The 17,891-nt window shown below is 43.0% G+C and overlaps 1 protein-coding gene across 1 annotated transcript; it reads right to left on the bottom strand.

The window, feature by feature from the left end:
* Positions 1-721: 721 nt before the first annotated feature.
* Positions 722-6,533, bottom strand: LOC109898338 (ATP synthase F(0) complex subunit C3, mitochondrial). The gene is made up of 5 exons (XM_020493282.2): positions 6,255-6,533; positions 4,725-4,772; positions 1,939-2,019; positions 1,260-1,438; positions 722-1,027 (listed from the first exon to the last, which is right to left on the bottom strand). Exons 2-5 carry the CDS (start codon positions 4,761-4,763, stop codon positions 913-915), a joined length of 414 nt encoding a protein of 137 aa, XP_020348871.1. The 5' UTR covers positions 4,764-4,772; positions 6,255-6,533; the 3' UTR covers positions 722-912.
* Between the last annotated feature and the right edge of the window lie 11,358 nt (positions 6,534-17,891).

Genomic DNA, 17,891 nt, shown 5'->3' with positions numbered 1-17,891 from the left:
TGTTCTGCCATGGCCAGCAAAGAGCCTGGATCTCAAACCCATTGAGCACATCTGGGATCTGTTGGATTGGAGGGTGAGGGCTAGGGCCATTCCCCCCCAGAAATGTCCAGGAACTTGCAAGTGCCACGGTGGAGGAGCGGGATAACATCTCACAGCAAGAACTGGCAAATCTGGTGCAGACAATGAGATGCACTGCAGTACTGGTGGCCACACCAGATACTGTTACTTTTGACCCCCTCTTTGCTCAGGGACTCATTCCATTTCTGTTAGTCACATGTCTGTGGAACTTGTTCAGTTTGTCTGTTGTTGAATCTTATGTTCATATAAATATTTACAGGTTAAGTTCCCTGAAACTTAAGTTGACAGAGGACGTTTCTTTTTTTGCTGAGTTTATGATAACTGATAATCAACTGGGCCCCACCCTGGTCGGCGACACGAACATGCTTACATAGCTGGTCCCTAGACTAATTTACCAATCTAAAAATGCTTTGCTGACATGGGCTGAATTGGGTCACACCTACATTATGAAATTGCACCTTGTGTATTCTATTAATTCTAACTCAACAGCAAGTTGAGACCCAGACTTAATTGCTAAGAAAGTCCACATCCCTGTACTAGTACATTTAGCTTATATTGCATTCAATGTGATAAGGTAACTAGTACTTTTAGTTTACCCATCTTTAAGTCCAGCATCCAAACACTGAAAATAAAGACTGACAAGTTTAGTTATCCCAACCATTTATTCAGACAGACCGTCTAAACCAAAGTGAGCTCTTACGTAAAACTTCTGAAAAAAAGGGGAACATAAAAAGGCAGGATTTGTAGTCGTAGATTTTGTTTGGAATGGCGGTGCCACGGCCTCATGGACTTCGATTCCCTGGGAGAAAGGTGACGGAACAGGGTGTGACTAAATTACATAGCGAACAGGATGAGGAACGCCACCATGAGACAGAAGAGCCCCATGGCCTCGGACAAAGCAAAGCCCAGGATGGCATAGGAGAAGAGCTGCTGCTTCAGGGAGGGGTTCCTGTCAACAAGAGAACAAGGACTGGAAGTTACACTTTGGCTGGACGACAGCACCAGTAGCAAATTGTTAGTTAATTATATGAACAGGCTCAAACACTTCATCAATACTCTTGCGGTAAAACGTTGCATTTCTCTACCACCCACATAATCACAACTATTATTTTTCATCAAGTTTTGCTTCTGAATCTGCTCACTCCCACAAAGGGTTGAATTCCTTTTCGTTCATCAGTTACCTGGCATAGCCGATGATCAAGCTGCCGAACACCGTTCCAATTCCAGCCCCTGATCCAGCCACTCCCACTGTGGCGGCTCCAGCGCCGATGAACTTGGCAGCCGTGTCGATGTCTCTGGAGACAGCGCTGGTCTGGAACCCCCGGGTTAGAAGAGAGGCCTCACCAACAGGCAATAGGGTCTGGGGAAGAAGCAGGGGCAGAGCAATCAAAATCAGAACCTAGAACCGAGACAACCATACAGGTGTAGATCGTATAAACACCCATCCCTCAAGTTTAAAAATCTAGGCGCACAGAAATTTGGGAGCACTATGCAAAATCTCAGGTAATAAAGCTAAAAACCCTTAGTTTCTCTTCGCACACTGGTGCGCCCAAATTTTCATTCCACGTTGCACAGAAAAATATTTAAGGCGGATAAAGTGGTCACACGAGTCCTGAAGGGACCCGTGGAAATGGTCACGTTAGTATTTCACCAGACAAGGATTCAAAATGGTCTAGTGTTCAGGATAAATACAACTGAAAAGAAAATAAGGGTTACTGAAGTGTTGAAAAACAAACCTTATGAACAAGTGGCCTTATCACAAAAAGGGGCAATTGGCAAAAGGTTTACACAAACCTAAGCACAGAATTGTGAGCAATGTTACGGTCACAGGGTTTCATTTTGGTTTGAAGAGAGGCTCACCTGCTGCTCACTTCTGGCTTCAGGTCTGTTGAAGACTGAGACCGAGACTGGCCGGGCGAGGACTCTGGACCCCCCACGCAGCTGCAAGAGACAACTACACATCAGACTACTAGACAGACTTAGAAGCTTGTAACAAGCTCTACTTAAGTCATTACTATCAGACTGCCAAATGTAGGTTACCCTGAGGTGAGTTTCTAGAGCACGCCAAGATTATGACCCTACAGAGTTGCATCTAATAGTCTAACGTCTAGGAAGATCGAGGCATCAAGACTGTTAGAATGGCAATATCATGATTAGGGTTGCAAAGGGTCAAAAACTTCCTGGTAAATTTCCATGGGAAGTTAAGCCCGGGAATTTTGCTTAAATTCATCAAAAAAGTTAGTGAACTTTGTGGGATACACAAGGTAATTCTAGGTCGTGTGGCAAATTCTGGTTAAACTATCTCCAATTCAATGGAATTGCAACCCTCCGTATGCACAGTGCATTTTTCGACCATCACATGTACAGCTGAGTCTCAAGATCTTGCCCACTAATGAGATGCTATTGAGCCCAAACTACTACACTGAGCCAAGGACTACATGCTTACAATACTGGATGGGGTGAATATTTTTTAAGACAATTTTGGTAACTGGTAAATAGTAGCCTACAGCAAAGTGTTTAAATAATTTAACAATTTCTGCTAGTTAGTTTTAGCTTGCTTGAGCCTGCTAACTGAGGTGTTAATTCACCCGTTTCCATACAGGTTTAATTTTAAAAACATCTTACAAAAAGAGTTGCTTAATTTAACCGCTTAACTATTTCTGTACATGGAATTGTAATCTTTTCTAATCTTTACAGGAAAATGCCACAGGCACTGTGATGTGTGGATACATTTCAGTGCAGTTATTGTATAAGGAAAGGCTGTGTACATTTGCAAATACTGTGCCAAATCATGTGAAGAAAACAAATGCAGAATCATCTGGCCAAGTGCATAAAGTTCCCTCAGCGCTCACAACCGCTGGCAAGTCACTACTTCTATGCAAGGTGAAAATTATGACTAGACACCTTATCGATAGCAACAGCTCATGGTCCTCCTGGAATCAGAAGTTTTGTTTGACTCAATGGAGGAACGTAGTCAGAAATGCTGATAAAGGTCTTGCTCGAGCTGTGCACACAACTGGTTCACCTCTGACGCTCACAGGCAATGTGTATTGGAAGAGATTTCTGGACGTTCTTCGCCCAGCATACACCCCTCCAACCAGACATGCTTTATCCACTCATTTGCTGGGTGCAGAGTTCAAGTGAAGGTCAAGCAAATCAGAGAAAGCAGACTATTGCAATCATCTCTGATGGGTGGTCAAATGTTTGTGGGCAAGGAATAATTAACTATAGCATCTCCACCCCTCAACCAGTATTCTACAAGAGCACAGACACCGGTCTCTTCAGTGCAGATGCGCTGAAGGAAGTCAATGACCTTGGACCATAGAAGGTATTTGCACTGGTGACAAACAATGCTGCAAACTTGAAGGCTGCTTGGACTAAAGTAGAGTACTACCCACACATCACACCCATTGGCTGTGCTGCTCATGCATTAAATCTGTTCCTCAAGGACATCATTGCCATTGCACTGAAAAGAATGTCTACTCTACAAGAGAGTTAAGGAAATGTTGGGTAATGTGAAGAGTCATCAAGTTATAGCAATCTATGTCACCAAGCAAAGTGAGAAGAATAAGAGCACCACATTGAAGCTGCCCAGCAACACCCGTTGGGGTGGTGTTATCATCATGTTTGACAGTCTCCTGGAGGGGAAGGAGTCTCTCCAAGAAATGACCATATCACAGTCTGCCGATACAGACAGCCCCATCAAGAGGATCCAACTGGATGATGCATTTTGGGAGAGAGTGGTAAGCAGCCTGTAGCCGTTGCACAGATTGAGGGAGACCATGCCATCCTGTCTGATGTTGACTCTGTAGAGTCTGTACTGCCCTGCTCACTTCACGGTTAGTCCAAGCAGAGGAAACTGAAGTGTGAAGACCACTGCCTGAAGCCCATACACGCCACAGCGTACATGTTGGACCCCAAGTATGCTGGCAAGAGCATCCTGTCTGGTGCAGAGATCAAAAAGGCATGTGGTGTCATCACTACAGTGTCTCGCCACCTTGGCCTGGATGAGGGCAAGGTTCTTGGCAGTCTGGCGACGTACACTTCCAAGCAAGGGCTTTGGGATGGATACATTATGGCAGCCGTGCCAACATCTCAGCCACCTGGTGGAAGGGACTTTGTGGATTTGACGCTCTTTACCGTTACCTCCATGGGTCTTCCAAATGGACAATGACCCCAAGCATACTTCCAAAGATGTGGCAAATGGCTTAAGGACAACAAAGTCAAGGTATTGGAGTGGCCATCACAAAGCCCTGACATCAATCCTATAGAAAACATGGGCAGAACTGAAAAAGCATGTGCGAGCAAGGAGGCCTACAAACCTGACTGTTACACCAGCTCTGTCAGGAGGAATGGGCCAAAATTCACTTAACATATTGTGGGAAGCTTGTGGAAGACCACCCGAAACATTTGTCCCAAGTTCAATTTAAAGGCAATGCTACCAAATACTAATTGAGTGCATGTAAACTTCCGACCCACTGGGAATGAAATAATTACACATTATTCTGACATTTCATATTCTTAAAATAAAGTGGTGATCCTTCCTGCCATGACAGGGAATTTTTACATGCTAGATCTAGACTGATAAGGCACAACTGGCAGAGCATCAAACAGGTGACATTGTAGTTGTTTCAAAGAATACATACCACAGCAGGTGAGGTGACAAACTTAGCACAGGCGTACATGGCTGGTGCCTGTGAAGAGAGATTAGAAATTACATTTTTTTAACTGCTAATTCTGACTTTTCTTTACAATGGAAGGCATGCACAATTCTTAGCTACAGCCCACTACCTAAACCAGCTCTACACTGCTAAAGGTAGGTAGACTAAAGGTGACCTGAGCTCTTCCCGGATGCACATGGTCAAGCATTTGACCATGTGCATCCGGGAAGAGGATTTGCAAAAAGCAGACTAAAGTCCTGTAGTAAAATCTGACTGTTTAAACTTGAGGTGACAACTCCGCACAAATAAAGAGTCAAGTTACAAAGTTACAATCTTCACACCCAAGCCATAAGACTATTTGATTAAGTGAAATTGCATGAAAACTAGCAAGGCTTGTTTGAATGCGGCAAGACGCCAATGAAGTATTAAAGAAAAAAATATTTCAAAACACTAAATTGGGTGCTGAACTATGATCAACTTCGACATCCAGAGATGTCTACAGCTAATTAATCCAATTGCGTTGGTAGCGAGGTAGTATATTAGTGCCTGCGCGCATAAGGCCCAGACAGGCAAGCTAGCCTTCTAGCTATGAATTAATACAAATCTAACTAGCTAAATTCAGTGTAAAAGATAATACTTTTAGTGCAGTACACCCCTGTCGCCAATACGCCCCTGGGCCGGCAACGTTAACATTAGTACGTTAACATTAGCACAAAATACAAATGAAGGATTCACCTTGGGGAAACCTAAACTATCCCAAATCAAATGTCCATGCGCGAATGGGGCTTATTAAACCCATGTCACATGCAGTGAGGGTAGCAGCGATTTGCAAAAAGGACGAAAGATTAAAAGGCTAGTTGACTGACCTGGGTAACGTTAGCCAGAGCTAGCTACGTTTAAGATACTTCAGGCGGACACTGCTAACGTTAACAGATAGGAGGGAGCAGTTGGCTAGCCAGCTCCAGACGTGAAGGTCAAAAATGACCCAGACACCAATACAGGATTTAAAGACAATGACGCGGCATTTGGTACAGGACACAAACTATAGCATTTGATAGAAATTGTTAAACGTCCTTCTCAATCCTCAGGGACATGAATCCATAATGACCGAAAACATGCACTGGTTCACTAGGCCCAGATATGGACGAGCAAGTCAGACATTTTGCAGATGCTTCACCTCATCTTAGAATCGGTTGTATTTCAATGCATGGATTTGCAAGTTAACATTTGCATGTTTATTTCCCAACAGTATGCGCGGCTGCCCATGTAGACACTTCTCTTGTAAGAATTCAACAGCACGAATAGTCACTGTAAAATGTCATTCTTGGGAAGAAATCATTGAATGGCCGTCAACTTCACCTACAATGCATGGATAACGTTAGCTAGCTAGCATGCTAACAATTTCTATTCGTCCCAGCAATGCAGACAGGACATTTCAAAATATTCACAACGCGATTATAAGCTTTGCGAAATGACAAAAATATGTCACACTGAAACCCTAAACTACTAACTCACCTTAATGTTACAGTACACACGGGGTCCTCGATTACTAGCTCACAGCAGCAGTCAATGTGCACTCTGACAACTGTCACCTTGTTATTTATAAGCTTAGTGCATACGTCCTAAACGTCCATTGGACAAAAGGAAACCTCCTTCGACTGTGATTTCCTTTTTATCTTGTCACTACTTTTAACCTAGCCTATAATGGAGCTTTCAATGAACTACAATAATTGCAATTGGTTGACAGTATTTTTGGGCGGCTGGGGGACTCGAACGCTAAGGTATAGTAAGAATGGACTCGAATACTATTCCCTTTCCCCATTGGACCATATTTGGACCAACCTTTCAAACTACATCCAGTGTCCTCGATTTCTATAGGACAGTGTATAGGACGTCCCGCCTACTTCCAACATTTTAGGAGTAAAGGAAATTCTGTCTGCTTTAAATGACGTACTGCTTGTAAAGGCTTCATACAATCATCTATAACCATATGTTATACTTTATAAAGGGTTCATAAGTGTGCATTAATGTGTGACATAACCACCAATGTCAAATGTGACATAACCCACTATGTCAAATATGACATAAACATGTGCTTTATAAAGGGTGGCATAAGCAACGCTTAATAATGGCCTTATAAATCATTCAATTGAGGTGTCACAAAGCATGCATCTTGGTAGAGCATTGCAATGCCAGGATATTGGGTTCAATTCTTGGGACCACCCAACCATATACAAATGTATTCATGTATGACTGAAAGTCGCTTTGGATAAAAGTGTCTGCTAAATTTGATATATTATATTATATTTCCCAAAAACATTTCTAGGATGGCCAAACCTTTTTCCCTCTTGGTTGTATAGTCAATATGGGACCTGACCTCAACTTCCCCAAAAACGTTGTGCTGCAGGATGACACACTTTAAAATGCAGTCATTCAAAGCCAAAACCGTTGGTATGGCTCTTTTAAAATCCATAAAATAGTTTTACCTAATTCTGTTTTTTCCAAAAATCTGTTCTTTTGGTTTTGGTTTTCCAGGTTTCACAATTTTTTTCTGATTTTCCACAGTTAACACTTTTTTAATAGAAAAACAACTAAATTGGATTTTCTGTGTTCACAACAATTCTTAAACCACATCAGGGGATGACAAATCTAAGAAATGTGATTTTTTTTAATGTTGTTGCCCTTTAATTCAGTGAGCATGCCACTGTTGTTTGGTCAGTGGTTTTCTTTAGTGCAGTAAGCACACATGTAAAGTGAACACTCCATATTATTCATAGTCCCATGAAATGACACCATATACAGTGCCTTCGGAAAGTATTCGGACACCTTGACATTTTCCACATTTTGTTACTTTACAGCCTTTATTCTAAAATGTATTAAATAAAAACAATTCCTCACCAATCTACACACAATACCCCATAATGACAAAGCAAAAACAAGGTTTTAGACATTTTAGCAAATTTTTATAAAAATAAATAAATAATAATATCTTATTTACATAACCATTCAGACCCTTTGCTATGAGACTGGAAATTGAGCTCAGGTCCATCCTGTTTCCATTGATCATCCTTGAGATGTTTCTACAACTTGATTGGAGTCGACCTGTGGTAAATTCAATTGATTGGACATGATTTGGAAAGAGACACACCTGCCTATAAAAGGTCCCACAGTTGACAGTGCATGTCAGAGCAAAAACCAAGCCATGAGGTCGAAGGAATTGTCCTTAGCGCTCCGAGACAGGAGTCGGTCAAGGCACAGTTCTGGGGAAGGGTACCAAAAAATGTCTGGAGCATTGAAGATCCCCAAGAACACAGTGGAATCCATCATTCTTAAATGGAAGAAGTTTAGAACCACCAATACTCTTCCTAGAGCTGGTCGCCCAGCCAAACTGAGCAATCGGGGGAGAAGGGCCTTGGTCAGGGAGGTGACCAAGAACCCAATGGGCACTCTGGCAGAGCTCCAGAGTTCCTCTGTGGCGATGGTTGTCCTTCTGGAAGGTTCTCCCATCTCTGCAGCACTCCGCCTATCAGGCCTTTATGGTAGAATGGCCAGATGGAAGCCACTCCTCAGTAAAAGGCAAAGACTCTCAGACCATGAGAAACAAGATAATCTGGTCTGATGAAACCAATATTGAACTCTTTGGCCTGAATGCCAAGCTTCACATCTGGAGGAAACCTGGCACCATCCCTACGGTGAAGCATGGTGATGGCAGCATCATGCTGTGGGGATGTTTTTCAGCGGCACAGACTTGGAGACTAGAATCGAGGCAAAGTTGAACAGAGCAAATTACATTGATCCTTCATGAAAACCTGCTCCAGAGCGCTCAGGACCTCAGACTGGGGCCAACAGGACAACAACCCTAAGCACACAGCCAAGACAATGTAGGGGTGGCTTTGCAAAAACATTCTTTAAACCTATTTTCACTTTGTCATTATGAGGTACTGTGTGTAGATTGATGAGGATTTAATACATTTTACAATGAGGCTGTAATGTAACAAAATGTGGAAAAAGGGAAGGGGTCTGAATACTTCCCTAAATGCACTGTATAAGCCTGGGATATATGGGATATCGATTCAAAGTTTGCCTTAGTGGGAGTGACCATAGAATTCTATAGGATTGACCTTACTGAGGAAAGTACTGAGGAAAGTATCACCATTTAACAGTCAAAAAGTCATAATTATTGCTAGACCCTGCCTATTTCCACAATTTAACTAATTAACATTTGATTTGAAACCTAACCCTAACTAATGAAGAGCAAGTTTGATGCGTTGGCCCACCATAACATTTGCGCCTTTGGGCAGAAGTGTCTGGGAATGAGATTGGGTGTAATGTGACCAACATGACATCACTTTAGAGCATATGCCATTCTTCAGCAGAACATGTCACCCTTTATAAAGCATATTCTTCATAGTGGGTTATGTCACATTTAACATTGGTGATTGTCACACAGTTATGCCACATTTATGAACCCTTTATAAAACATGACATACGGTTATAGATGCTTTGTAACCCATTTATGTAGTGCTTATGAAGGCTTTTTGAAGCCTTTATAAAATGAAAGTCGTTTAAAGCGGGATCTAAAATTCAACAGCAAATTCCGCTGCATACAAATACATAGGCCTTATATATCAAAATATATCAAAGAATACATGATTATTTAGTTAATTTCAGCAGACCAAATACGGAAGGTATATAGCCAACAGAATAGCCTACCTCTAAGCAATATCAGGTGTGCCTCACCTTGTCATGGGATGATAAGGGGGTCTCTGGATCCCCTGGAACAGGGGTATGTGCAATGCGGTCGGGGGTACGCCAAATAAAAATATGATTCACTTTCAAATAAAACAATTCTTCACATTTTCATACAGTCCATTTATATTTTCATACCAGCTCTACTGGTAGTACTGCTGCTAGAACTGCTACTACCAGCAGTACTACACCTGCACCTGTCGATGACACAAATTGTTCTGCTTCCACGAGTGCATCCAATGCTACCATCAGTAATTCTACATTTGGTGTTAGCCCAGCTAGCATGGACACTGACAGATGTGAATCTGATGCAGCCGAAGAGCTATTGCCCCCTTACCCGGAAAAGCACCGAACAACAGACAGGGACGTTGGACCATCGAAGAGGCGCAAATATGATGAGAACTACATTGATTTGGGTTTCACTTATATTGGGAGTAGTGTCTTTCCTCAGCCACAGTGTGTTATATGTGCAAAAGTACTATCTCACTACTCAATGAAACCTTCACTCTTGCGCAGACGTTTCGAAAGAAAACATGGAAATTTGAAAAATAAGCCATGGAGTTTTCTGAGCAAGAATTAAGACTTTTGAGTAGTAAGACATGTATAAAAGTAACAGATACCATTAATAAGAAGGGGCTAGAAGTGTCTTATATGGTGAGCTACCGACTGGCTAGGACAGGCAAGCCCCATGCTATTGTGGAGGACTTAATTCTTCCTGCTGCCGTGGATATGACTGGGACAATGCTGGGGGAAAAGGCCCCAAAAAACTATACAGACAAATGCCTTCATCAAACAACACTGTTTCACGACGCATCAGTGACATGGCAGGAGATGTTTTGAAACAATTACTGTTTCGCATACTAGCCAGTGAATTCTATACGTTACAGCTGGATGAGTCAACAGATGTGGCAGGCCTAGCACATATCCTGGTATATGTTCACTACGTTTATGGGGGGGTCAATTAGGGAAAACATCCTCTTCTGCAAACCACTGGAAACCAGGACAGCAGAAGAGGGTATTTTTAAAGTACTGGACAGCTTTATGACATCAAATGAACTTTGGTGGTCAAGATGTGTTGGTATCTGTACTGATGGCGCAAAAGCCATGACAGGGAGACATAGTGGAGTGAAAACGCGCGTGCAGGCAGTTGCTCCCGACATCACTTGCGTACACTGCAGCATCCACTGAGAGGCTCTTGCTGCCAAGGGAAAGCCTGATGGCTTGAAAGACGTTTTGGACACTACAGTAAAAATGATTAACTTTGTTAAAGCACTCTCGTGTATTTTCTGCACTATGCAATGATATGGGCAGCGACCATGTAACGCTTTTACAAAATACAGAAGTGCGCTGGTTATCAAGGGGCAAATTATTGACACGTTTAAAAAAAATTGAGAGACAAGCTTAAAGTTTTCTTTACTGACCATAATTTTCACCTGTCTGACCCCTTGCATGATGAGAAGTTGTCAAATGTGATATAGCGAAGCACCTGAGTGAGTTGGGTGCGCAATTACGCAGGTACTTTCCCGAAACGGATGACACATACAACTGGATTCGTTATCCCTTTCATGCCCTGCCTCCAGTCCACTTACCGATATCTGAACAAGAGAGCCTCATCGAAATTGCAACAAGCGGTTCTGTGAAATTTTAATCAGAAGCCACTGCCAGATTCCTGGATTGGGCTGCACTCAAGAGTATCCTGCCTTGGAAAATCACGCTTTTAAGACACTGATGCCCTTTGCTACAACGAACCTATGTGAGAGTGGATTCTCGGCCCTCACTAGCATGAAAACTAAATACAGGCACGGACCGTGTTTGGAAAAGGATTTAAGACTGAGACTCTCCCAATAGAACCAACATTGCAGAGTTATGTGCATCATTTCAAGCACACCCTTCTCATTAACCTGTGGTGAGTTATTCACAATTTTCAATGAACAAATAAGGTTTTATATGTAAGATGGTTAAATAAAAAGCAAAATGATTATTATATTATTATTATTTGTGCCCTGGTCCTATAAGTGCTCTTTGTCACTTCCCACAAGCCGTGTTGTGACGACAACTCACTCCTTCTTATGTTTAATAAATGTATAGTGTGTGTGGCAGACTTACAATGAAGGCAAAAAAACAACATTTAAGAGTGCACTGACCCTGGTGCTAGAGGGGGTACGCAGCTGGAGGTTGAATGTTTGAAGGGATACGAGGCTATATAAAATTTAGGAACCACTGCCCTGGAAACTTTATGACATGAGACGGTTGTCAAATAAATTGTGAATGGCATTGTCATTTCTCATTCTGTAAAATATGGGATGTGCTATTATTATTTTATTCTACAATTGTCACACTTACATAAATGACCAATTAAAGACTAGTCAACTGAAATGCAAGAAAAGTAGATGAAATTAAAAGCAAAACAATTATACAAAGACCAAATCGGAAACTGTGGTGGGGATACACTGGACATAAACAACCAAAACTTTAAAAAACTTCCTATGATGTGATGTCTGGTGTGTGTAGCCTGAAACCTGTAATCAGCCTCCAGACTTCCTTGCAGCACAAAGCAGTGAGGTTCTCGCTGTGGAACCCAGGAGGGCTCACCACCCAATGCTGGGGACCGTCGCCGGAGGCCCCGGACTGGGTACTGGGTACTGTCGCCGGACGCTCTGGACTGGGTACTGTCGCCGGACGCTCTGGACTGCCGAGTCGCACTGGATACCTGGTGCCGGTACTGGTGGTGCCGGGCTGAGGACACGCACCTCAGGGCGAGTGCGGAGAGGAGGCACAGGACGTACTGGACTGTGCATCGTAGAGCTGGCACAATGCATCCTGGCTCGATGCTCACTTGAGCCCGGCAAGTGCGGGGCACTAGCACAGGACGCACTGGGCTGTGTAGACACACCTTAGACACAGTACGCAGAGCCGGCGCAGGATATCCTGGTCCAAGGAGGTATACTAGAGACCAGGAGCGCTGAGCCGGCACCATCCGTCCTGGCTGGATGCCCATTCTAGTCCGGCAACTGCGAGGAGCTGGAATAGAGCACACCGGGCTAAGAATGCGAACTGGAGACACCGTGCGCATCTCTGCATAACACGGTGCCTGACTAGTTACACGCTCCCCACGGTAAGCACGAGGAGTTGGCTCAGGTCTCCAACCTGACTCAGCTAATCGCCTCGTGTGCCCCCGCCAAAAAACAATAATTGGGGGTGCCTCTCGGGCTTCCTTGTTAACTGTGTCCCCTCGTATCGTTGGAGTTCCTCCTGTGCTATCTCCACCTGCTTCCATGGCAAGGTCTTGTCCCCTGCCATTACCTCCTCCCAGGTCCAGGATGTCCTCCACTCATCTTTCTCCCGGGCCTAGGATGTCCGCTCCTCATTTACACGCTGCTTGGTCCTTTTATGGTGGGTTCTTCTGTCACGGCCGTCGTAGGGAGGAGACCAAAGCACAGCGTGGTATGCGTACATTCTATTTATTATAAGAATGAACACTGAACAAAACTAACAAAACAAATCATGACGCTACACAAAGCATGCTGAACAGGCAACTACACATAGACAAGAACCCACAAGTACCCTAGACAAAATGGCTACCTAAATATGGTCCCTAATCAGAGACAACGATAAACAGCTGCCTCTGATTGGGAACCAATTCAGGCCACCATAGACATACAAATACCTAGACTTATAAAAAAAACTAGACATACAAAAACCCCTAGACAATACAAAAACCATCATACCCCCACCCTAGTCACACCCTGACCTGACCAAAATAATAAAGAAAACAAAGATAACCAAGGTCAGGGCGTGACAATCTCCGACCCTACCATAGCTCATTCTCTGTCTCTCTGCCACCATTGTCAAATGTCGAATGGCAGCTGAAATGCAGACATGAAAATTTACTTAAAAAGGTACAATCTGCAATAGCACTTCAATTTAATTATAATTTCAATGCATGATACCCATAGATTATTGAATAACTTAACCATTATTAATCATACATTTTATAAAGCCCTTTTTACATCAACAGTTGTCACAGGTAGCCTAGCGGTTAGAGCGTTGGGCCAAGAACAGGAAGGTTGCTGGATCGAATCCCTGATCTGACAAGGTAAAAATCTGTCATTCTGCCCCTGAGCAAGGCAGTTAACCCACTGTTCCCCGGGTGCCAAAGGCGTGGATGTCAATTAAGGCAGCCCCCTGCACCTCTCTGATTCAGAGGGGTTTGGTTAAATGTGGAAGACACATTTCAGTTGAATACATTCAGTTGGACAACTGACTAGGTATCCCCCTTTCCCATAGTGCTTTAACAGTAACCCGGCCTAGACCCTAAGATCAAGCAACAGCAAAAATATAGTGGCCAGGAGAAAAAAGAGAGAAAGTAAGAAAAACTAGAGAGGAGCCTGGCTCAGGAGGAGAGGTCCATTAATTTTTGTCAGTAGCGGATAGAGGTTAATAAATCCTAAAAAATGTAAAATTTGATCAAAGTTTGTTTTAATAAAAAAATAAAAAATTACCCCGTTTTCATGGTATCCAACTGTTTTAGTAGCTATTATCTTGTCTCATCGCTACAACTCCCGTACGGGCTCGGGAGAGATGAAGGTTGAAAGTCATGCGTCTTCCGATACACAACCCAACCAAGCCGCACTGCTTCTTAACACAGCGTGCACCCAACCCGGAAGCCAGCCGCGCCAGTGTGTCAGAGGAAACACCGTGCACCTGGCAATCTTGGTTAGCGCGCACTGCGCCCGGCCTGCCACAGGAGTCGCTGGTGCGCGATGAGACAAGGACATCCCTACCGGCCAACCACTCCCTAACCCGGGCTAAGCCAATTGTGCGTTGCCCCACGGACCTCCCGGTCGCGGCCGGTTACGACAGAGCCTGGGTGCGAACCCAGTCTCTGATGGCACAGCCCTTAGCCACTGCGCCACCCGGGAAGTTTGATAAAATGTTGTTATATTATACTGAACAAAAATATAAATATAAATACAACATGCGTTGGTCCATATAAACAAAATGCTTATTTCTCTCATATTTTGTGTATGCATTTGTATACATCCCTGTTAGTGAGCATTTCTCATTTGTCAAGATAATCCATCCACCTGACAGGTGTGACAAACCAAGAAGCTGATTAAACACCATACTTGTGCTGGGAACTATAAAAGGCCACTCTAAAATGTGCAGCTTTGTCACACAACACAATGCCGCAGATGTCTCAAGTTTTGAGGGAGTGTACAGTTGGCATGCTGACTGCAGTAATGTCCACCAGAGCTGTTACCAGAGAATTTAATGTTAATTTCTTTACCATAAGCCGCCTCAAACGTTATTTTAGAGAATTGTCCAGCCGGCCTCACATGTAAGACCACATGTAACCACGCCAACCCAGGACCTCCACATCTGTCTTCTTCACTATCGGAGTATGTCTGTCTGTAATAAAAGCCCTTTTGTGGGGAAAAACTGATTCTGATTTGCTGGGCCTGGGTTCTCAGTGGGTGGGCCTGGCTGCCAAGTGGGTGGGCCTAGGCCCTTCCAGACCCACCCATGGCTGTACCCCTGGCCCAGTCATGTGATATCGATAGATTAGGGTCTTATTTATTTATTTAAATTGACAGATTTCCTTATATGAACTGTAACTTAGTAAAATCGTTGAAATTGTTGCATGTTGTGTTTATATTTTTGTTCAGTATATACCCATATTTTACACAATGTGACTTCTCTTCCCTTTAGATCAACTAACGACAACTTACCTCGTAGCTCGTGTCGACACATTTGTCCCTTTCAAAATCTCTGTGATCAATTTGGTGATCACTTTAGGAGGGTTCAGCCTTTGAAAACAAATGAAGTGGCCCGAATGTTACCTAGTTACTCTCAACTTGACCAGAATCAGGCAGGTTTATGACTTGGTGGCTTTGATAACTAGTAACAACCCCCTACATTTCTATACAGTGCCTTGCGAAAGTATTCGGCCCCCTTGAACTTTGCGACCTTTTGCCACATTTCAGGCTTCAAACATAAAGATATAAAACTGTATTTTTTTGTGAAGAATCAACAACAAGTGGGACACAATCATGAAGTGGAACGACATTTATTGGATATTTCAAACTTTTTTATAAAATCAAAAACTGAAAAATTGGGCATGCAAAATTATTCAGCCCCTTTACTTTCAGTGCAGCAAACTCTCTCCAGAAGTTCAGTGAGGATCTCTGAATGATCCAATGTTGACCTAAATGACTAATGATGATAAATACAATCCACCTGTGTGTAATCAAGTCTCCGTATCAATGCACCTGCACTGTGATAGTCTCAGAGGTCCGTTAAAAGCGCAGAGAGCATCATGAAGAACAAGGAACACACCAGGCAGGTCCGAGATACTGTTGTGAAGAAGTTTAAAGCCGGATTTGGATACAAAAAGATTTACCAAGCTTTAAACATCCCAAGGAGCACTGTGCAAGCGATAATATTGAAATGGAAGGAGTATCAGACCACTGCAAATCTACCAAGACCTGGCCGTCCCTCTAAATTTTTCAGCTCATACAAGGAGAAGACTGATCAGAGATGCAGCCAAGAGGCCCATGATCACTCTGGATGAACTGCAGAGATCTACAGCTGAGGTGGGAGACTCTGTCCATAGGACAACAATCAGTCGTATATTGCACAAATCTGGCCTTTATGGAAGAGTGGCGAGAAGAAAGCCATTTCTTAAAGATATCCATAAAAAGTGTCGTTTAAAGTTTGCCACAAGCCACCTGGGATACACACCAAACATGTGGAAGAAGGTGCTCTGGTCAGATGAAGCCAAAATTGAACTTTTTGGCAACAATGCAAAACGTTATGTTTGGCGTAAAAGCAACACAGCTCATCACCCTGAACACACCATCCCCACTGTCAAACATAAAGCAAAATCTACAATGGAATGGTTCAAAAATAAACATATCCAGGTGTTAGAATGGCCCAGTCAAAGTCCAGACCTGAATCCAATCGAGAATCTGTGGAAAGAACTGAAAACTGCTGTTCACAAATGCTCTCCATCCAACCTCACTGAGCTCGAGCTGTTTTGCAAGGAGGAATGGGAAAAAATTCCAGTCTCTCGATGTGCAAAACTGATAGAGACATACCCCAAGCGACTTACAGCTGTAATCGCAGCAAAAGGTGGCGCTACAAAGTATTAACTTAAGGGGGCTGAATAATTTTGCATGCCCAATTTCAGTTTTTGATTTGTTAATTTTTTTTGAAATATCCAATAAATGTTGTTCCACTTCATGATTGTGTCCCACTTGTTGTTGATTCTTCACAAAAAAATACAGTTTTATATCTTTATGTTTGAAGCCTGAAATGTGGCAAAAGGTCGCAAAGTTCAAGGGGGCCGAATAATTTCGCAAGGCACTGTAGCTAGCGTAGTAGACGGGTTGGTTGAAAATTTCGCGAAAATTATGGACGTCCATCGATGGGGGTTGAAGCCGTGCTTTGTTATGATTCTGAATGGTCAGATAGCTAGCTAGCAACAATGGGTGAGTACGTTTTGAATGGCCCAGTGCCCCGTTGGGTGGAGATTTCACTTAAGTACCAATGGAAGGTTCTAAAATGTGCTAAAGTGGTTCAAATAGCGAACCCCTAATTATTATTATTACTCTTCTTCTTCCATAAGGCAAAATTTAAATGCAAATTCCCATGAGATGGTGAAGACTCGGATGGTGCAACCTTGCATGATGGTAACGAGCCAAGGGCCAAACCCTCTCATGCAATGCCAACATTTTCCAGACTAGTACCTAAAACAACGTGGCCTGTGTTGACCAATTATCATTCACGTGGGCGTGCTCTGGCATATAAATCAGTCACAAATGTTAAAGTTTTTCGAAACACTGTGAAGACTGAACATATTCAATCACATTCACAATCACATGGCGCTATAACGGGCACATGTTTATGTGTCTTTATTTATTTTTTTACTCAGAGTGATGAAATTTGGCGCACATACTGAGGGAAATGAGTCTAGCTAATCTGCAAAGTATGGTTCAGGTTTGCCTCATGGTGGTGCTGTTGAACATTAAAAAACATTCTTGCAAGCTTATTGGCTCATAGCGGCCATATTGTTTGAGTTAGAGTCATGGGTACATAGATGCGGTCCCGGAGAAGAAGACATTTAAAGTAGTCAACATCATTGAAAATTGTCCAAAAAAACTCAAAAGCGTAATATTGCATGGCCTGTTCGATGTAGAGTTCTGATATTTGTCAAGCGTGGTAAACAGTATAGAAGCAGCTCATGCTACGGCAATGTGTCCAATTTGTCCTAATGGTGGCACAGTGAGCACACAGCTGAACTCCAACAACCCTTGCAGCTTTAATTTTGTCTAGATTTTTTTCAGGTTAATGCTAATATGGCTTAAATTCGCTAGCTAGCTAACCAACAACTGTAAGAAT

The sequence above is a fragment of the Oncorhynchus kisutch genome, linkage group LG10 (assembly GCF_002021735.2).
Source record: "Oncorhynchus kisutch isolate 150728-3 linkage group LG10, Okis_V2, whole genome shotgun sequence".
NCBI classification, from domain to species: domain Eukaryota; kingdom Metazoa; phylum Chordata; class Actinopteri; order Salmoniformes; family Salmonidae; genus Oncorhynchus; species Oncorhynchus kisutch.
Note: the sequence above shows the minus strand (reverse complement) of the source record. Positions and strands in the feature narration are given on the sequence as shown.